Source organism: Crocodylus porosus, unplaced genomic scaffold, assembly GCF_001723895.1.
Source record: "Crocodylus porosus isolate Cpor-Errol unplaced genomic scaffold, CroPor_comp1, whole genome shotgun sequence".
In the NCBI taxonomy this organism is placed as follows: Eukaryota; Metazoa; Chordata; order Crocodylia; family Crocodylidae; genus Crocodylus; species Crocodylus porosus.
The window spans coordinates 14,686,030-14,709,155 of NW_017728909.1; the positions used below are offsets into that span (position 1 = coordinate 14,686,030).

A 23,126-nucleotide genomic window follows, 5' to 3' on the forward strand; every position below is an offset into this window, starting at 1 on the left:
TTTCATTCAGTGATGAAGACTGTCATCATCTCCCTTCTTAGTAGCCTTTTCTGTAAATTGAGCACACCTATTAGCTTCAGTTTCATCCATTATAGCTTACCTTCCAAACCCTTGATCATTTTGGTCATGTGTCTGTAGTTTATCCATGCCCTCTTTAAAATGCACAGCCTAAAACTGCATGCAATGCTCTGAATGCTGTCTAACCAGTACCAAGTAAAAAGTAGCTCTCAGCTTCTGTGCCTTGCACCTAATATTGATACAGCTTAAAATGGCGATGGCCTTCTTTGCAAAACTGTTAGCCTGTTGGTGTTTCCATTAGCCTCTGTTTTGTTCTGGGCAGCTCTTTTGCTTTCACTTGTGTTTGCATGAGCAATGTATTTTAGCACCCCAGAAATAAGGAATAACAACAGAAGTTGGTTGAACAACTCTGCGCATAAAAGTCTTTACAAATGCTGTCCCTTTTCACTTGGGAAATCAGTCTTAAAAAAATCCAAATGTATTTTTTTTTTACTATCTTTCTTATTCATAAGTAAGCACTGAATACATTTGGTAAATGATTTTCACACTGTATGCTGTTCTTACATTTGCTGTGCCCATTTGCTGTTTATTATTTGGATTGAGCAGTTTGTAGAATTAAGATGCATGGTTTTTTTGCCCCTGAAGCAGCAGCTAAACTAGTTTTGAGGAGAATAATAAATATTTAATATTCTGTTAAGAAGAGACTGGCAAATAATCACTGGTGGTTAACATACATAAAAATTGCAGGAGTTCTAAATATTGCAGGAATTTCCCAGGGCTTGTTTAAAATCTCACAAATAATTAGAAGTATCCCCTCTTATCCTCCCCTGGTGGCCATTTTCTATGAAAAAGTCTCAAAACTAATTTTAAAAAAATTCCAATTTGCAAAGTGTTCAGACCAGTTTGGCAAATGAGGACATTGAACCATACCCCTCGCATTGCTCCATGAAAGATACACTAAGGATGGGTGATCTGGAAAAAAACCCCATAAGGTACAGTCTTTCTACCATGCAGTCAGCTAAGTAAATAAAATAAGGACTATGTTTTAAATACGTCTCTTATCTTGCCAGTGTTGGATCATTATCGTGAATGTAAATATGGCAAATGTGGGTCAGTTTAGGCTGAGCAGTTAACTTCACAGTGGCAAAGCAATCGTTTTCTATTCATTCTTCTTTTAACACAATCATTCTGCACTGACTCACAGGCTGCAAAATTAAGAGAGATGAATCTCTTGGGGGATTTTTTGGGTTTTTTGTATTGTTTCCAGAGGCTCAACTTAGTGCAATTCCAAAGGTTCAGCAACACCCAGAGGTACCAGGGCTCTCGAGCCTCGCAAAACTGCTTGTGTCCAGGAAGAGAAGCACAGGGAGAACGATACAGAGATGGGAGGGGGCAGAGAAAGATTTTTATTGGAAGCTGTTAAAGTGGTTGCTATGAGACCTTCTCCAGCTAACACACAGGAACAGCAGCGAGTGTGAGGCTGATAAAACGTACCTCTCGTGTTATACCTTTCTTTTTCTGCGCTCTCTTTTATAGTTGCGTAAGATCAGAGCAAGCACCTGTCAGTTGCTTTTTCTTCCCTCTTCCTCTCCTCTGCTCCCTTGTGCAAAATGGAGCTAGAAAATGAAACGATCAGCACCTCCAGCAATTCATCAGGAGGCTCCAGGGAGTACAAGGTGGTGATGCTGGGAGCAGGGGGAGTTGGCAAAAGCGGTAAGTTTTGAGTTGCAGCATTTGGGGGAGAAGGGGTGAACTGGAGTGCAAACTTCTCAGAACAAGAATGGGCGGATATGAGGCTCCCCCCTTCCTTCTGCTTGAGTTGGCTTGAATAAAAAGGAGTCAAAATTAATGACTGGGGCAATGAGTCAGCTTAATTTTGCTATGGGGGGAAAAAAAAAGACGCTTCTTTTAGATCAGCCTGTTCTCTCTATGCTTCAGGCACTGAAGTGTCTGTTAGCTTGCTGCTCAGTTCTCAAAGTGGTAATGCCACTATGATACTTTTTAAGGGGTACCAGGATGTTGTGCAAGGTGGGTGTAGCTTATTGTCCTGTGAATCCTCCTTCCTAGATAAGACTTGTGAAAGACCACATGGGAAACTAGCTTCAAAGTCAGCTCCACAGTGTAAAGTGAGGAGTGTGCCCAGAGTTACTAGACTTACACATCTCTTCTCTGGACTTCTTAACTATGTGGTGTCATGGCTCAGCCGGTGGCCCTCATCTCCCATCTGGAAAGTTATAGGATGCATGCTTGAGTCTCACTCCCGGCAATAAGGCTGCTCTGCAGTATGTTTTAATATTGCTGTCCAGTTTTGGCAAGCTTTGCTATTGTCTAGCAGAGTCATTATTTTTCCCTGGACAAAGTTTTATTTTTCGCAGATATTATCATCTTTTGATTTATTCTTCCTGACACTAACAATCCCTGATCTTAAAATGACTTTGCTGAGCATGCAGTGTCTGTCTGGGTAGCCAGTATATTGAACCCTGCACAACAGGAATATAATTGCATCAACAGGAAATTACAATAAAATGGTGATATGGTTTTATACAGCCTCAGCTCCAAATGAGCGCAGGATAAGTTTAGGACAGGCAAGATAAATAGGCTGTGAAACTAAACTGTACTGCTAATATAGAACAGCCCTGCTTTGTTTTCCAGCTATACAGCGAGAGTGCTGTGAACAACCACCGTTTAAGTAAAGGAGTCTCATGGTTCTGCATATCCATATTCTTTATTCTAGCGTTCAGTTTGACTTCAGTTTTAGGGCCTTCTCCATTGCCTAAAAGACATGTTCCTCATCAGTATGTGTAACTGAGTAAATAACACTGTTTGCACTTAATTCATACTGAAAATTCACTGCTCTTCTCTGTATGAAAATCGGTGGGGCAGGGGAAGAGGGGAACAAAACAGGTTACCTGCACTCATTTGCTCCCTGTAATTCTGAACTCACTTTTGTATTACAAGCCAGGTCTCAGTAAAGCACGTTTCTGATGCAACTTCCAGCATGATCTGTTTTGCTTAGAGTATCCAAAAGGTGGCAGTAATTTTTTTCCCCGTTCTGTCTTTGCAAACATCTTTAATTTAAAAGAAAGGTTCTCCATGAAGAATGACACTTCAAAGCAGTGATGTTTATGTTGTTATATTCATAATGGAGTTGGATCAGGAGGAAATAATTTTGGATCCAGTTTATAGAAACTTCAAAGGATTAATCACGTCTCTTTAGAGAAGGATCTGAAGGATCAGATGCCTACATGAATCTTGCTCCAAATTATTCAAATCGTCTTGGCCTGGAAATTAGAGCGGTGATTTTGTGAGAACAAGGCTTCTTTAGTATCTTGACATTTCCTGATCCAGCCCTGGCAGGAAACAAACAGTGTAAATTAATTTAATGGCCATTTTCCTGTGCCTTCTTCACAGTGACTCTGGCCAGTTACGACAAGTAACTTCTTTGCCTTCAAAGGAACAAATCATAGCAGAAGTTACTGTACAATAGGAATATTATAGTCCATGAATGATTGCTTGTTAACCTTCAGGTGAAGTCCAGGGAAGTCCTTATTGCATGCACAATATATGTTTACATTATAATTACCTCCCTGATACAAGCCACACATATATTGGCTACAACACATATATTGAGTCTCTATTTCTCAATAGTCCGGCTTGGTTTGATTTGAAAACTATTCAAAGGCTTACAGAGATCATTCATGTAGTATAAAACCAGTGGGTGTGTCTACATGTTCAATTAATTTGAAGTAATTAACTAGATCCAGAGTAAAACTACTTCAGGTGCATGGTCTACATGTGCACCTGGGATAGCAGCAATTTGAGCTGCGGCAGAACAGTTTAAGCCAGGGCTGCTCCTGCCCCGCTCTGCCCCAGGCTCTGGGAAGTGGCATCGGGGAGCAGAGGGGTTGGCTGAGGTATAAGGGTGCTGAAAGTGCAGAGCCCTGTGGATAGGTGGTAGGCAGGAGCAGGGCCCACTGCTGCCTGGACTGACAGGGCACAACTTTCGCCCAGGGTCAGTATCTACATGTGGGTTTAATCACAGTTAATTACTCCACAGCAAGACAGTACTATCCCCAGTACTATCTTACACTGGTGTTAATTAGTTTGCTGTGGCCTAATAACATCACACACATAGATGTTGACACTTCACTCTGTAGCTAATGCAACTGCACTGGAGATGTCTCAAAAGAACTTAGGTGGTTCTAGGTTTCTATTGCATTTGTCCAAGGAAATAAATGACTCAAGCTACAACTGTGAGAAAGGATAAGTAGAGATGGTAAAAAAAACCTGACACTGAATTGATTGAGTCATTGTAGGTTAGTCTAAGCCATTTTGATTCTGGAAATACAGCCACATGCCTGCAGGGGTCTAGTGCCGAAGTCTGGGGGCACTAGAGCATGCCTCCCTACTGGCTGGAGCAGATGGCTTGGGCCAACTGCCCACCCTGTGAGGAAGGGGCTTGTGGGGGAGGTGCGAAGCATCCTGGGATATTGGGGAACTTGAATTTGGAGGGGATCTGGGACAGAAGTTCAGTAACCTGATTTAACCTAAATCAGTTAAGTCTAATACTACATCCATCCAGGTTTATCTTAAACTGGTTTGGGCCATTTTGAAAACATTTATGTGCACTGAACTTCCATTGTGTTACAGATTTTCTCATCACCTAGACTGCTTTGTGTGTAATTTCTGTCCCTAACCAAAGAGTACTGCCAGACTTGCAGGCACAGAATATATTAGAAACAAAGTAAAACTATACCTGCATTGGCATTAGCAGATTCCACAGAATGTAACTTTAGATTCACATGTGTAGATTCAACAAATTCACATATCTTACAGTTTCCAACTGAATTTTGCAAAGCCAAACTGTTTTAGTTTTTATATTAACTGCAACAAGCTTAATTATTGAAATGATCTTTACCATCACAAAACTGATTGGTTATAGTTTCAGGGCCAAGGTATCTTTATATCTATACCCATCTAACAACATTAATGACAGTAGTATAACTGAAACCAGAATTTTAATAAAAACCATGACAAATATCTAAAATAAAATACTAGAATGTATTAAAATATACCTCATCTCAGAATATAAAACAAGTTTTCGATTAAGTCTAGGAACAGTTGTGAACTAACTTAAGACATTGATTTATTTTTAAAATCATGAGATGCTTGTTTTTAACCAAAAGAGAGAAACAAGTGAAAGTAAGGTCATGAATTTTTCAAATATTGAACCTCAAAGTCAGATATAGGATTGCATGAACCCATATATTTCAATACCTAAATTATAACTTACATACTGACCTCTGTGAAGATTGTTATAAATGTCAGGGGGACAAAACGAGGCCAGAAGTCAACTGAAAATTGAGTTGTTATCAATAAAACTGACAGATTCCCTCTGAAAAATCTTGTTATTCAGAAGGATGAACCATAAAAAGGAACCACAAACCTGTGGTTTTTCAGTACTGGGTAAAGTCATGGTAGGGATTTTAAAACAACCACCTCACTGTGGTTTTAGTTGCAGATTACAACATAAAAATATCAAGGATTTCTTCAGTTCTGGTTTGATTGTTGTTGATGTGTCATTTTCCCCAACCACATATGAGATTTTGTCTAATATGAAATCATGGAGAAGTAGAACTGGAAGGGACCTCATTTATTCCAACCCCTTGCCCGTAGGACAGAATCATCCCTCTTCAAACCATCCCATACAAATACATTGTCCAACCTCTTTGCAACACTAAACAGTCAGCCTGACCCAACACAAGACATAACACCCTAATATGCCACTGCTAAAGCAGGGTGACCACATGGCCCGTGTCATGCTGCTGGAAAGACTGTTAAAAATATGTTCAAGATATCCCAAGAAGAGGGCTATGCCCCCTGCTACAAAGGAAAGCAAAAATCCCTACAGTCCATACTAGTCTGACTATGGGGTAAAACTCTTTCCTGATCCCAAATATGACAAGCAGCTAGTATCTCAATAATGGCACCATTCAGTGGAGAAAAAAAACAGTCTTACAGAAATACCTATTTTCACTATAAATTTTAAGGCATGCAAGTTCACACAAGTGCACGGTGATCGGACCCAATGATCCCTAGGGTCCCTTCCAGCCCTTAACAACTAAGAAACTATGAAAACTTACTCCTTGCTAAAATCATGGTATATCACATCCACAGCTCTCCCCACATCCACAGAGCCAATCATCTTATCATAGGAGGAAAATCGGTTCATCAGGCATGACTTCTGTATCTATGCTGGCTGTTCCTGATCATCTCATTCTGCCCTGGGTAGCTTGAGGACCTTCTCCATGATCCTTCCAAGTATTGAGGTCAGGCTGACTGGTCTGTAGTTCCCTGGACACTCCTTCTTCCCATTCTTCTTAATGATGGGCACTGTATTTATCCTTTTCCAGTCATCTAGGTCCTCGCCCAGATTGTCAAGGGGAAAGTCAATGGTTCGGCAAGTACCACAGCTAATTCCTTTAGTACCCTAGGATATGTCTTAGACTTGAAAGTTTCTATCTTCTCCAAGTAATCCCTAACTTGTTCTTGTACTCATCTAGCCTGCCTGTCTCCTTCCTATCTTTGCCACCACCTAGTCACCTGGCAGCTGCCCCTATTTGTGAAGACTGAAGTAAAGACATTAAATATGTAAGCCTTCTCTTCGTTATCCATAACTACATTGCCTTCTGCATTCTGTAAGAGCCCCATGGTTTCTGTAGTATTCCTCTTACTTTTGACATCCAGATTGAAGATAAGTCTTTAGCCAAATGACACTACCTACCCGACTTGGTTTAAAGATGTATTTTTATGCAGGTAAAAAAAAAAAAAAACAGCCAAACAAAAGACTCTCTAAAATCCTGAGGCCATTCATTTTATGCTTAATTTTAGCAACTCTAATTATACTAATAACAATAATTAATTACAACACACCCTGTAAAAGATTAGCAATAATTAGCTGAGTAAAGCTTAGTAAAAAGAACAAGCAAATTGAGATACCCTAATATGTGAATTAAAAAACAAAAACCCCCCTCTGCCTCAAGAGGGATGCTATTATCAATAGGTTGCTTTATATACGACTCAATTTTTTCCATGCCTTAACCATAGTTACACCTGACAGATAGGATGAAGATGAGTATCTGTGTTCCCTCTAGTACCAGCTAGAAAAAAAAAGAAAAGAAAAGTCATTGGAGGTGAAAAGTACTGGTCAGAACACCTCAGAACTGGAATAACAGAACGGTGCAGCAGAAGAAATATGAACATCCTTCCTTACGATCCACAGCTAGGATCAAACCTAAGTAATCACAACTAGGATCAAAACTGGAGCTGTTAAAAAACTTCCCCTGAAATATTTTGTTGATGGAAAATTACTTTCTTCTCTTGGAGGAAAGATTTCCCCCTGATGTTCACGGCGGATATGGGAGTGAATAACTAAACATTTGGTAGGCGTGATTAAGCAAAAATCACATATATTGTTCTGGCAAAAAAATACTTATTTTAAGCTTCCAGCTAAAAATCAGGGGAAAAATACATGTAGGCAGAGAACAGGTGCTAGAAATACTCTCAGGAGGCCATAAGGCTGGAAGTGGGGTGTTGGGTCACTCACCTCTACAAGAAACATCATTATAAAACCCTTTTCAGACCCTAAAATGAATTTGGTTTTTTTTCTGTCCCCACTATTCCTGTTGGAAGGGTATTGCAAGACCTCATCACTGTCATGGTTAACAACAGTTTGATTTCCAATCTGTTTATTTACAACCACTATATACCCATTGCCCTTTAGTCTAAATTGATTTCCTTGTTCTCTGAGCCAAGATTTGTGAATTTGAGAATCTTACCCAGTAACTCCAGTTTCATATCTGCCCTTCAAATATACTGCATCTAATTAATCCCTAGTGTAACTCTTAGGAATGTGTATTTACTAGACTAGTGCTACACTAAGTACATGTGATATCCATTGTGCACAATGCAACACTTTTTCTGAACAACCTACCCTGTACGCAATACAGCACAACATTATATATAATCCAAAGGGCAGTCTTTCACTGTTATCAATAGAAAAGAAGAATTTAGACTTCACAGATCATAATGCAATGTCACAGAGGCTTTTTAGTATATTGAACAATAGTAGGTATCTGCTTATGGCAGTGATTGGGACTTCTCTGTCTGGAAAGCAACTACCCTTTTGTGGGTGCTATTAAGACTAATTACATGCATGACATAATAAAATACATATAGAACCATGTTATATCAATCCATGACAATTTTTTCTGTCCTCCTTTTCTTACCCGCCGGATCCTACCTTCTTTGGGAAAGGTCTGGGAGGACAGAATAACCTCGTTAGCACAGTGAGCCACCCAGTTTGAATACTACAAGTGACAAGTCATTTTGCTAGGTACTTGATGGTTAGACTACAAAAAAAAACAAAGACATTGGGTATTGCTGAAGGCCACTGCAATAAGAGAAACCCAAAGGGTACACCTATGACCCAAGTGAAGATATAACTTAAGTTCTTTTGTCAGGCTACCCATATCATGTGGTACAGCTCACAGGCAAGAGTAAATTTTATTGCGCTCTTATTTTCCTTCCTGTATAGGGAGGTGATATGCAGAAAAAGGTTGCAATCTGCTTCCCTGTTCTTCAGCCAAGTGGACCAGAGGGTGTTAAGATGAACTATGCCTGGGATTATACTAATTCCTTACCCACTAGAGCAAGAGAGGGAATAGGGATAACAATGTCACATTCTGGTTCTTGGTCTGCTCTTGCCTAATCACAACTGTTCCCTGCCTTTTGGTCATGCTAATGGTAAAACCACAAAGGACTACAGTTGACCTAGAGTGAAAACACATGGGTGAGATTTTTGCACCTGTGTTCATGTTGAATACTACCTTCCTGGTCAAGTGACAGCGGGGAAGATGTTGGGTGGCTCGGCACAGCTCAGTGTGAATTTGGGTGGTAAACTGTGGCCCCTATTCATGCTGCAGGTTGCAATTCCTGGTACCTAGCCATGTCTCTTGATTTCTGAAGTTCCTTTTAATAAGACATTTTGCAATTACCTTTGCACAGTTTCTACTGTTGCTTCACAAACTCCCCAGTTTTATAGCTGGAGTGAAAATCCAGCCACCCACATATACCTTAATAAATAGATACATCTGCATCCCTCAGAAAATAAAGTGTTCTCTATCCACTCTGCTTGTGAAAGGCAGCATAGATTCTAAGGCCAGTAGGGATTATTAGATCATCAAGTCTGTCTTCCTGTATATCCCAGGCCATTAAATTCAGATGTATACCCCTATATTAAGCCCAATGATTTCAGTTCAACTGATGTATTTCAGTTCCCAGGCAACTAAACTACAATGTGCCACCGGCAGAGAACAGGAGAGGCCAAGGTGACACCAATGCCTGAGGCCCCCACAGTGGCAGAGAATTGATTAGCTGAGAGATGCAAAGATGATCTCAGCAAACAAACTATACTCTGTGCTGCAAAACACGAGAAATAAAAGGTCATTGCCAATCTGACTTGGGAGAGGGGGGAAATTTCTTCCCTACCTCCCATTAGTTAATATGTGTTGCCCTGAGCATGTGAACAACACTGCTAGACAGGTATCTAAGAGGACTCTCTGCATTGCTCTCTTTGGTATCTCATTACCAGCTGTGGACATTGCTCGATGCTTCAGATGAAGATGTGCATGGGTGGGGGGGTGGAGGGGATGGAAGAAATGGAAGGAAGAAAAATCTCTCTTGACCCTCTTAGGCAATCAGCTGAATCCTGTAGCACAAGATCTGGTTATAGGCACTGACCTGTTGAAAAGATTCAAATGTTATTGCCACTTTGAGCACAATGTTGGTGAGCCTGTTCTTTCAAGTTCTCAAGAAGGAAGGGAATGAATAGATGCATACATATTTCAAGCCAAAAAGGACCTTCATACCCATCCAACTCAAACATCTTGTTCACTCAAATGGTACATTGTTTTGTTTCGAGACACTAGATTAGAGAATCTCTTTAAAAAGGTACCCAATGTGGTCTTAAACAATCTAAGTTTTGGTGAACTGAGTGCTCCTGTTGCAGCATAACTTCCTCACTTACTAAACTGTATCTGGTTATATTTTAGCAAGATGGAAACTCTCTCATCTCCCTTCCCACCCCCAAGTCATCTCTCAACCTTGTCTTCAGTAAAGACAATAAATTGAGCTCCATAAGTTTTCTATTCATATGGCCCATTCTGTGACCTTCCTTTGCACCCTTGCCAGTACTTCCACATCTTTCCAGTACTCAAACACAGTACATTATTCGAGTAGCAGTTTTATCAGTGTTGGCTAGAGAGCCATGATCACTTCTCTGCTCCTATCTGATACTCTCCTTTTTGTACCTCCAAAAATCCCATATGCTGTTTTTTGCCAGAGCAGTGGGAGATAGCTCAGTGTTAAGGCAGCTAATGACAGTGACCTTTATGTTTCTCTAGATGTCTTATTTGACATCCTGGTTTAATCTGGATCAAAACAGGAACAGCACAGTCATGTACACATTGCCTTTCTAAGCTGCTTCTTCTCCAGTCGGTGGCCAGCAAAAGCCCAAAGCCTGACAGGGTTGTCCCCGGAATGAATGTCCGTGGCCATACAGATGTACAATGTTACTACATTTAATCCATAACACTACAGAGGGACCTGAACTGGGGCAGGTAGATATGTCAGTACGATCCTGGGACAAAATATTTTCTCTTGGGATTTGTGACATTTGTCTCTAGTTTATGAGTCCTGTTTTCCCTATGGTTTCCTGTTCGTAGTTCTATTACCTCGCATTTGGCTGCATTAAAAAGCATTTGTTGGACTGTGACCATCTGACCAGATGATTCATGTCATTTTGTAACTTTAACATGGACTCCTCACATTTGTCCTTAACACATTTGTTTTCTACCAGGCAGGATCGAGTACAACCTTTCTTCTTTTTTTTTTTTTTTTTTAATTTGGACAGACCTCATGGTGAGAATGATGCATCTCAGGCATGGGAGTTTAAGCATTTAATTATTTCAGGAGTTCACGCAATACAGTGACTGGAGGACAGAAGGATTCAATTAGCAATTCTGTGTGTGCATTTAATATGATGGTTTCTGAATGGAAAATACCAATTGGCTTCTGAGAACACTGTATGCAGTTCTGGTCCCATTATTACCAGAACATTATGAGAAATAGAAAATAGCTCAGAGAAGTGAATAAAAGGAGTAGAGAGTTTGATTTATATTGACAGATGACTGTAAGACATACATGTCTTCAGTCTGGTTAAAAAGTCTGGGCCTTGTTTCTCCTCTTTGGTACTTAAAGTGTGCATAAAACATTGGTTTATAGTTATAGAGACTTGTATAAGCTGGGCATGGCAATCAATAATACACGAAGGGCACGTTTCCATGAAAGCGCATGTGTGGGGCACTTGTTTCCTCTAGGACAAATAGCAGTGGCACAAATATGAACATGACCCAGCATGCTTGCTCTGGCACATGGCAAAGGGAGCTGGGGGGTAGGGGAGGCTGGGGCCAGCACCTGGGTTGGCCCCAGCAGCTTTACCTGGGATCCTGGGGGCCTTCTGTGGTAGCAGCAGCACCGAGCTAGCCACTTGGAGCCTGATTCGCAGCCAGAGCGTGGCTCTGCCCAGCTAGGATCTGGTTTCTGGCAGTACATACTGCTATTATTTGTGCTGCACTGCTTTTTTTAAGCCACTTTTGTTTTTGTTTGTTTTACACCAGGATGCCCTTGTGTCAACCCCCCCCCCCCGCCACACACACACACTATGCTGCAAAATAGTAGTGTGGCTCATGGGCATATGTGCACTACATGCAGTTTGCAGTGCCTCAGATTGCTTTGAGGTGCTACAAACAACATGTGTGCACTCATGGGGACATGCCCATAGGGTATAAAAACCAAAGGGAACACTTCCTGCAGGAAATGAGGAAGGGGAAAATTCAGAAGAAATGAGATGACATGATTAAAGGCAGGAACTTGTATTAATGTATAAGGCACCAACTTGGTGTGGTAGCTATCCATAAATATCTGCTAGCTGGAGACTGATCAGATTGAGGAATGTCTCCCAAAGGAACTGGGTTGTAGAAGCCCATCCCTTGAATTACTTCCAAGTGAGCCAATCAGCACACTGGAAAGGTACAGTGGCGCCCAATCACATTTTAATTTACCACTATTGGATCACGTTGTGATGTGACTACAGCTCACCAGTGGATTGCCTCTAGAGCTTAACGTCACACACATGCTAATTCCAAGACAGTTTCATCGTACGTAGTCATACTTCTAGAGAGATGATGTTGCTTTGGTTTTCCTTCCAGTCTTCAATAGTGCTTGTTCAACAGAACTATTCCTTTCCACAGCTGGATTTTCTGCTCAGCAACCTGAGTCAAACTACCAAAAAAAACCCGCTCCCAAAACAGAAGCATTTCACTGCTCTGCATGCTCAAATAAAGGAACAAAGAAGGTTTCATGAGCGTGGTCAGACGCTCTCCGCTATAAACAATCTGTGAGGCAGCCACAGGGACTGTGCTTTCCATTCCAACCGGGTCCTGCTGCTGAGCCAAACCATCTGCAGCGTGTGGCACATGTTGGCTGCTGTAGTTTGGATGAAAGGGAATTCATTAGAGAGACCTTTCGAAGCACAAATTAGGAAAGAACAGGTTTTCTTTACTGCTGCTTTCATCTACACTCCTTCTATGCTTTCTATTCTATTTCCCTCTGTTCCCGCACTAATCTATTTCAACTTTGAATTTCTCCATTGACTTTAATTAAGCTTCCTTTATGTCTGCAAGCATGGCAAGGTTTATTCTTTTCTTTTTTTCCCCCCCCTCTTCAATATAGAGAGACGCTAGAGAACTCATCATGTTTGCACAACTCTACTGACAGGTACTGCATGCCTTCAAAGCACTACTCAGAGCCTCAGCTGCGTGGCTCTTACCGTCTTTGGAAGACTGATTGCTGGAAGCTAGGACAATTAACTAATAATATATAAGACCGTGGATCAGATCTCAGTGGACCTACACAAGACAAGAAGCTGGCTAAAATGCTTCATTTCACAGCTGGTGTTCTACTTGCATAAGCGGAAGAGGTAATAGGAGCAAAATCTCTGGAATTGCTGCACTGGGATTGTGATGTCTACCTGTAGCCCCTACCCCTGATTTTCTGCCCAAAATTCAAGTTGCTTTTTCATAATGGTCACATTAGGAAAGGGCACATTTTGCACTCCTCAAGCAAAGTAAGAAAAAAAGGTGAAGCCTAATGCACATATATTTTAATCAAGGTATATGGAATCCCACCCACTGCCAAGTTTCTGATTTGTACAGGGTTTAATTACAGTCAGCTGGCACAATGTTGCATATGCTTTCCCTAAGTCTTTGCTGGTAGTGAGGTCTTGAGTAATGTCATATCATCTAACTTAATTCTTCACAATTCTGTTCACATTCAATGCAGCTTTATAATGCCAGCATCTCATTTTCTACTGTGTTTGCTCTGTGCAAAGTGACAACTAACAAAAAGAACATTATAATTTGAGTTGAAAAGGAGACTGTCCCAGCCACCAGTGGAGGGTTTGGGATTGAGAGTGTGCCAGGGGTAGAAAGGTAGGAAAGGTTTATTGACTTAGTAAAAACATGACTACGCATACTATACTAAGACAGAAAACAACAGGTGATAAAAATTCACGTTGGCAACTTATCAGCAGTCCCCTCTGATGCCTGATATACGACATTTCTCTTCTGCAAAGCTCAGTGAAGTCAGGCATCCCTGATTGGTGCTGTCCAAGGGGTACCGGGATGGACCCTGGTATTCAGTCCTTGGACTCCGAGATCTATGGGCCCACTGATCCAGGCCAGCAGTTAATCTTAAATCAGGAACTTCTTTTATAGAGCTGCATCTTCCTTCAAATGATTTCTGGATGTGCCAGCCAATTTATAGCTTCTGAGCTATGCTGAAAACTTACAGCCATCCAGATTCTCTCTACTACAAGTACTGCTATTGTTCAGTCCTGAGAATACAAGCCTTGCCTTCTTTTGATAAGGTTAATTTTAACTATGCCACAGAGCCTACTTCAAGGCTTTGTTAAATTTACTAGGCCTTACCACATACAAGGCCTTATTAATCTTTGACTTTAATTAGGCTCTTGGCAACAACATATAGCTTAATATCTGAACAAATGACAGAAAAACACCTGGTCTCATCTTCATAGAGTCTTCATCAAGCACCTTTATCACACAGACATAATTTTCAGCTGTCACAGAGTCATTTCAAATGATCCAGCAAATCTAATCTAGTAGATATAGATTCTTTAGAGGCTTTTTATTGCTGTCTTGGAACTTGGATAAATTTTGCGAACAGTATTCTGAACTGAGTATGCTACTGGTCCAATCTTGGCATCTTGATAGGAAACTTCCTTTACTGTTTGCAGAATAATGAAGCAGATGTTCAGATATGACCTCACAATGCTCAACTAGAAGACAACAAATAATTTGACAGAATCTGAACTCTTACAACTCAGTACCCCATTGACTTAGAGTTATGCCAGTTTAAACCATTTAAGGTGCTGACTTAGTCTTTTCCCTTTCATTCATTCCCCTTTCCTCCCTTTCCCATACTCTTAATCCCTTTAGTAAATTGGTTTACTAAAAATGAGAGGTGGTTACACATGTTAGCCTGCAGTCAGGCAGAAGGTAGGCCAGAGTGCCACCTTAGAGACTAGCTAGTTCAGAAAGGCATCAGCTTTTGTAGGCAACAGCCTATTTGACATTTGAGGTAGGTTGCTGCCTACGAAATCTCATGCCTCTCTAAAGTAGTTCAGGTGCCACTTCGCCGTACCTCCTGTCTGTTTAACAGATGTGCATCTTCTCTGTCTGCCTGCTTTGCATGGATTAACTAAAACAACATTTCAGTCACTTTCTATGCGACTAAGATGCTTCCTCTATGGAGGTGGATATATTGTTCCAATAAGTCTAACAGAGTTTGACTTGGCTTAGTGCCTTGGTTTTAACCAAGCAGGAAATCTGTGCCATGAACCTTTTTACAAAACAACCAGTTCCAAACAACTCCTTCAACACCCTTGAAAAATTGAGCTCCCTGCAGAAGTCAATCCTCATCTGAGGAGCAAGAAGAGATAAAAAGTAAAATATAACACAAGATGGGAATGGCAAAGTGTATGAATGACAAACCAAGATGGGCAAGAGACAGGATAGTGGGAGAGCTTGGTGTATAGAAAGAACAAAAGAAAGCATGGTAAGGAGGAATGTAATATGATAGGAAGGAGTATGGAGGAAAAAAAAGACTGAAAAAATGAGTAAAAAGGCCTCTCCCCCAGGCCAGAAGAGCAGAGTAAAAATGTGAACCTCTCTCTTTATCCATTTTTCCCCCCTGTTACCAAGTGCCCAGTCTCTCATCATTTATTTAAATTGCACTCATCCATAAACTAAACAGCCACCAGTCTATTAAAATAGAAGAAATGGCTGCAAGAAGAGCTATAAAAATAAATTGCTAGTGACCATCAACATTTAAAAACTACACATTTCCCTAAGTTATATTCAAAACAAGATTTATTTAAGTATAAAATAACTAAAGCACATTTTCATCTATTTAATGAAAAATTGTTGTTAAAAATCTCAGTGCATTATTCAAGGATGAATTATTGAGAGCTCTGCCAAACCCAGTAAGATAACCACTTTCCACTGATTGACAGTGACAATAGATTACAAGAATTGAATATTTGGTGATTGAATGCCTTTCATTCCTCAATGCCATCTACTTAAAAAAGATTATGGATCAAACCAGTTGGCGATGTTAGAGTATTTGTTTCTAAAGCATGACCGTCCCTACTGGTTGAATCTCAGTATTTTAAGTTTTTTAAGTATTAATTTCAAGTAGGGATCCTCCACAACTGTAAAGTGGTATATAGTGCATAAATGCCAATGCAATTATGCCCATTGGCATCAACTGAGAGTCTTGCCCTTTTCTCTATAATTGGTAGACAATAGATATACCAGGACCCCTGCCGTGGAAACTTGTGTAAAATTGTATCCCCTGCACATGTCTGAGGGCAATAAGTCCTAGCTAGTCTTGCTCCAAGCATGGCCTACCCCTCTGATCCTATAGGAATGCTATAAACCCAAAATGCATTGATGAGTCTACTCCAGAGCCATCCCCAGGTTCACTCTTAAGTATGTGAGATAACTGAAGTCTCAAGAGCAGATGCAAAGGGGCATCTGGAAGCATCTTCATTAGCATATTTCCACATCTGGAACATGACAGCGTGAACATAGGTGCAGCATGCTTGGAAATAGCTCAGCCAGGACATGCTGGCCACAATGTAGAGGCATCCGAAAGGCCTGTACTCCCAAATGAAGTCAAGGACTGTTGAATAACTTATTAGGATAGTGAAAGAAAGGGTCGTTTTCCTAGCCTCTGCTATTAATATATGTATCATGAATTGTACGTGAAGTGCAAGTGATGGTGGAAGGGAGAGAAGATTGGGTGACGGTATACTTTACTATGATACCTGAAACACTCAAGTGGTGAACAGGGGCAATGGTATCCATAAAGGCATAAATGGCTATGAACATGTCCAAGAGGTTTGAGGTGTTCAAAGCAATAGCTAAATAGATCACGAGTGATTTGTTTTCTATTTAGAATATAGAGTGACGCAAAATCATGACATCCTCCTGGGTAAAAATCACTGGCATTTGCTGCTAATGTTCACCCTTCCCATTCCATGCATTTTACTTTTAAGCACATAGAAGAATTTATGAGGATTGTGGTGGATGTAAAAAGCCACTTGCTTATTTTAGCTGAATGCATGACATATGGTATTTTAAAATTTTCCTTTTTATAATTCCCATAAACCCCTTTAACTATATTGCTTGTTAATAAAATTATGTTATTAGAAATGTGCGGTATTTGGAGGACTTTGAAAATGCCTAATATGCAACATTTTCCAAAAAATTATTCTCACTTGAAAAGGTCTGTTTTTACTTTAGTTTTTTTTTTGTTTTTGTTTTTTAAATTTAGATATTTAATTTGAGAGGGCATTATGACAGCGTTATCATCTTGCAATGTTCACTGTAATGAGACCTTTTGTTTACACATCCATCTATATTTAATGGGCTAACTAGGTGCATGTTTTTAAGTTTTGTTTTCATGGCACAAACAAAATAGCTGTAGATATGGTGAGACTTGTGTGTTCCCCTGCATCTTGGGAGTCGTGTCTCTTCAGCTCAGTGATTACAGACAACATTGCAGATTAAAAATGTGTAGCTGGAGATAGAGTGGGAGAGTGGCTTGTATTCTGCTCTGCCTCATGCATCACAAAAATCTGGCAGCTAAGCGCTGATCTCAGAATCCTAGTTTGCCCTTAACAATGGAGCGGAAAGAATACAGCTCAATTTTTGGATGCTATCCTGGATCCCAAGAACTGGAAGATAGAAAATAAAGCTTTCCTCAGAATAAGCACATCTGATAAGGAAGCCATTGAGTAAGTGGGTGGGTATATATACTGGTAACACTACTATAGTCCTCTCCAGGGCTTTGATTATCTGTAATTCAGTCATTCCTAAGACCTGAACAGAAGTATAGGAGAGTTACCAGGGCTTGTTCGGGGGGGTGGGGTCTAAGGCCTGATCCAAAGCCAATGAAGTTTTAGGGAGTCTTTGTGCTGAGAAGTTCAGTAAGTTCCACACCCCAGTAATGATATTACTAATGAATGCCAGGAAGTGATCTGCACCACTTAGCTAGTGTCCCTAGTCTCTGTAGTGGCAGTGAAGGTGTCCTTAAAGATCTCCTCCTACAAGAAGCTGGTGAAACCTCTGTTCCCACTAAGGTTTGGGGGGGATGCCATAGTCTTAGCGACCCTCCCTTTCCCTGCTAGTTCAATGTCATGACCATTCTCTGTACCATTTGCTGACCCTGCTGGAGTCCTGGTAGATCCAAGAGGATTAGTACTTTTCCAGGCCATCCTTCTGGAAAGAAGCTGGTAGAGCAGCATATTGCACATAGGCCTCCGTGTGGCAATTCTGGTAGTCAAGCACCCCCCCCTTGCTACCGCTGCAGATGCCTTCTGCACCGTGGCTTTAAAGATTAGTAAGAGTGCAGAGCATTCAGTCCTGTTGCTCATTTGTAGCTTGCTGCCTCTGAGCTAGTCTCCATCACCTGCGCAAATCAGCATCCACAGAAGACCACAGGTGCTGCTGACCCATGCCCCTGCCACAATGTCCAAGGGCTCCCTAACTGATATACGGGGCACACTAGTAGCAGGAGGATGCTAAAACTACCTACAGGCTGCAGCTGCCGCATCACCAGGATACTGGCTGGAACGATCAACACTCAGGTGGTGTTTGCAGAGTCTGAGACGGTTTTGGCCTGCTTTGGATTCTTGGCAGCTCTTTAGATCTGCTGTGCAGCAATGGGCAGCCAATTCACTATTGTGCTTCCCAGAAATTGTTAGCATACATACTTCTTCTGTAACAGTCATTTACTGGTGTCATTTTTACCTGATACAAATGAGCTCCACTAGCCATCCAGTCCTGCTGATTTGAAACAGCTGAGAATGAGTTCCCTTCTCATTCTATGAGTTTCCTTTGACAGCTATAAATACCCCAACCCAGCTTGTTCCAGCCACTGTTTTATCTGGTGTAAAACAGTGCAAATATTCTTATGAAGGTGGCACCTGCATTCTTCTGGTTACACCAGCTATGACATCTCCACATGGAAAAATACCAAATTTCTATGCAGAATCTGGACATCTGCATGTACAAACGTTTCCAGTTGTTGCATGTCTGGGGTGCTATGAAAAGTTTGTGAAAATTAGTAGTGCAGCCCCCTGGCTGAAGCTAGGGATTTTGTTTCTTGATTTTATTTGAATGCATAAATAAGATTGATTAATGATGTCTTCATTTAGTTTTAAATAAAAAAAATGAAGTCGGAAATTGCTTTAGCTGCATGACGTGATACAATCAGATTTATATAAGCCAGTGAGCTGTCAGCTGAAGCACGTGCAGGTAGAAAGCTGAATGCCATTGAGCGATTCATTTATAGATATTAATCTCTATATTAAAACTTTCCTGTGTGAACGCTCCTATTTTCAAAGCCTGAAAAATGGAGCCATTATGCACCTGGCTATCACCTCCAGAACTGCCCTTCCCATCTCCTTGAAGCCTGATCCACTTTCCAAGTTGTATATTGTACATCATGTATATGGTATCATGTATATTCTCTCAGAAGGTAGCATAGTCCAAGGAAGATGAGACTTGAGAAGCTTCCCAGATCTGGTATAGACACCAGAGCTTGTTTTACTAGTGCATTGCTGTATGATCTCGAGCAGCAAAGTTCACCTCTGCCTCTACTTCCCCACCTGCATAATGGGAATAAGGATAATTACTCTGTTTCAATAGCCCATTTTACACGGCATAACAAATACTATGCAAGATCTATAAAGTAAGACTAAAATCATAAAATTTACAGCCAGAAGGGACCCTTTTAATAACCTAAGAATCCCCAAATCCCACTTGCAAAATTTCTGCATCAAGCCCATAACTTTCAGTAATCACACATCTTTTGAAAGATGCATCATCCTGACTGAAAAGCTTTGGTGGAGAATCCACCATCCAAATCTTTTAGCAAGTTATTCTAATAGGCAAGGCCCTCTCACTGTTAACAAAAAAAGGCCAGATTTTTATAGTCACAATTGGTTGAGCTTCAGCTTTCAAATGCTGGCTTTCACTTAACCCATTTTTACCTAGATTAACAAGCCATCCGTTATAGAAGTGCGTTCTTCCCCTCCCCCCCACGTACCTTCTTGAAACTAGGTGCACAGTAGAAAGGGAGAGAGAAGGAAATATAGTGTTTAAGTGTCGCAGCAGCTAATTCTTAGGTGCCTGTCCACTTAATGGCATGCACAGCTGACTAATACATAGTACAAGCTCTATATACAATACAATGGGAAATGCAGGAGAGGGGAAGGGGAGGAGAAATCAATACGTTCATGTATTTCCTTCCAAGATTTCCTGAGAAGATCCAGTAGAAACTGAACATCACAAGCTATAGCACTATACAACTACCAAGAAGAGGGTGAGGGATGAGAATGGTACAAAATTAAAAACTACTTTTCTCTGCAGTCAGAGTCATGGCAGAAGAGAAGAAAGGGTCACAAGTGAATGGCATGTGCCTGTACGAGAAGATAGAGTACTGTCATTTTCATTTCACAGTCTATCAGCCATCATAAGCCAACTGCCTAGATTTTAATTCTCCCCTTTTATTCAGAAAGCTTAATAACGTGTGACCCACTGAGCAATGCATTCCAAATCGTTTTCAGGGCTTCACTGATAGAGGATGTGACTTGATTAAAATCCCATCCCAACAGACTTTGCTTTTTTTGTTTGAACTCTGCAAGCTTATCTTTTCAGCACCAGCGGGGTTATGGTCCAAAACCTAGTGTTGACCGAGAGGGCTGCCAGTATAGGAATGAAGAGGCATTGCCTCTCCCCACCCCCCCTGCCACACACCCTTTGTTTCAGACCAATTGAAGGCAGACAGTTATAGTTAAAAGGCCATTATGGGCAGCCTGTGTAGCTTTCTCCCAGGTGCTGTTTGGTAGTGGAAAAAAGACTGGATCTGATCTCTAGGGATTACTGGTAATAGCTCGAACTACATGGGCTTGAGCACCCATTCAAGCCAAAGAAAACCAAGTCACACTTCCTTGTTGCTCACAATGAACAAGCTCTCTCTCTCTCTCAATGGGGTGCCAGCTCTGTTTAAAGTCTATTCTGGGAGGTTTCCAAAATGCCAGCATGCCTGCAATGCACAACATGAACATGCTTGCATGGTTGCGTAGATCAGTTATGGATTACAGTGCATAGCCTTTACGTCAAGAAGGCAAATGCACACGACTACTGCACTTTAAACAATAAATATTTATTTTAATGAATGCCCAAATGGTAAGTTTGATTTATGCAGTAGTCCAGTGGGTTTTTAAGTCTCCCAGGTGACTCTCAGCAGTCTCCTGAAGATTTATATCCAATTCCTAGAGACCTCAGGGCAATCCTGGAGGGTTGGCTACCCTACTTCCCAAGCAATGATTTAAAGTTGGGGCCTTATTTTGGGAAAGAGAAAACAGTCAACGGGATGATTTTAGTGCACCTAGCTAACAGCCCAAGAGTATATGAAATAAGCCCACAGTTCTCCGGAATCAGTGCTACATAATGACCTGGAAGCCCCTACCTCCATAATACCCAACTCCAAAGATTTACTTGGACAAGCTCCCATCCAAAGCAGGCCGATTCCTTGCAGAACTGTAGCCCACAGCATCCAGACCCTCTACAACTTCTCCCTGTCTTAAACAACAGCTGAAAGCCCTCACTAAAAGCCTCTACCACTTCTCTATATGGATTTTTTTTTTCTGCCCCAGGTTTTGCCACCATCTGTAAGACTTCTCAGCTGCTCAAAGGAAGCTTCCCAAAGCAATACAGCTCTTTAAAGAAGATCTATATTGGTTTTAAAACCACCACTACAGACTGTCTTAAAAAGACAAAAATCAAGCATGGGAAAAACTAAGGCTTATTTTTTCCCCACTGGTAAAAAACAAACAGTCTGCACTGATCTTCTTTAAAACCAAACCAAAAAAACAGAGCACTTATTTAATAAGTTCCTTCTTGCCACCTTCATCCACACCCCAGTAGACATGGTTGGAGTGACTGCTGACTTAGAGCAATTTGGGCATAGTTCAGTTAAGCAGAGTAGGTTTAAGCAGACCCTTTCAAACCTAGCTATTGTTTTTTTTTTTGGTCCACTTCAGACTCCCACTCATAGTGATACTTTAATAAAATTGCCTCAAATAGCTTCATACAGCCATGGAAAATGACAGCAAGGCATATGAACGAAGACACACATATTCCATGCAAATGAAGCAGATATTGCCCTACAGCCAAGTGTTATGCAAATAAGCCCTGGTTGACACTTTTTTTTTTTCCCTTGAAAGTGAATGAAAAATGCAAAAATCTTCACCTTAATTTCTGAGGAAAACCTATCAGTATTTATAAGGAAGCATCATGAGTCACTGTAGAGGACAGCTTCCTAAAACACTCTTAGGAAGGCGTACAGATGTACTTGCCTATATAGGGCACATCTGCACATCACCATAATGACATGCTACATTGTCATACAGCACACTACAACGATCATGTGAGTTTACACATGATTGGCAGCTACTTCACCATAGCAGCATGCTCTCACATTTTAGCGCGACACTATGGAGAAGTAGTGGCAAGATCTAACCATGCGTGGTGAACGCCTCTGCAAAGATGGCTCATTTCTTTAGGCATCTCCATATTCATCCTACAGGTGATCTCCCAAGGTCCCTTCCAGCCCTAATGTCTATGAAAGGTGTAACCTCAAGCTACCGTACATGCTCAGAACTAATAGGACAACTGAGGCATTTAACAAAAAAACTTACTCTGTTACAACTCACTTCCACCATTGAGCGCCATGCCTATCATGAAAGCTCCTTACCATTGTGGCAAAATAAAGAAACAAGTCTGATGCTGCTGACTACCTAGGGGTGCCAAGGGAAATTTAAGTCTTTAATCCACCTTCCCCTGAAGGGATTTGAACCTTAAGTACCTCCATGTTAGGGCGATATCCTGACACCAGACCACAAGCTCAGGGTCTTTTGTTGGCTCATTGGATAGCTAAGGAGCGATTCATGGTGCCAGAAGGGGAAAGAGCTGGAAGGATCCCAACTCTATGGGTCTGGCCATTGTCCAGGAAGGTGTTGCTCAATCTTGTTTGTGTTTAACATTAAATCCTCATTAGAGGAGGAAGAAAAGCTATTCAGCAGCACTCAGAGCTAAAAGGAGGCTTCCCCTGCTTGAAACTCCTCCTATTAGGGCTGGAATAGATATTCATACTGTGCTCATTAAAAAGCTTTCTAAAGGCAGTCCTCCTTCCAGCGGTTTAAGACTGGCTGCTAGGTAAAGGCAGTCACATGCAGTGCAAGTGGGTCACTCACCCAGATTCTTCAGCTGTGTCAGTCAGGTCTCCATTCAGGCTTTCAAAACAATTTGTATTCTTCTCAAAGAGGCTTCCCAACC

The 23,126-nt window shown here is 41.1% G+C and overlaps 1 protein-coding gene across 1 annotated transcript in view; it reads left to right on the plus strand.

Moving 5' to 3' along the window:
* The first annotated feature begins 1,441 nt into the window (after positions 1–1,441).
* Positions 1,442–23,126, plus strand: part of RIT2 (Ras like without CAAX 2) — a 293,525-nt gene continuing 271,840 nt past the window's right edge. Inside the window, exon 1 of the mRNA XM_019531825.1 lies at positions 1,442–1,731. Within this exon, the coding sequence (XP_019387370.1) occupies positions 1,629–1,731 (103 nt within the window). The 5' untranslated portion in view covers positions 1,442–1,628. The remainder of the gene's footprint in view (positions 1,732–23,126) is intronic.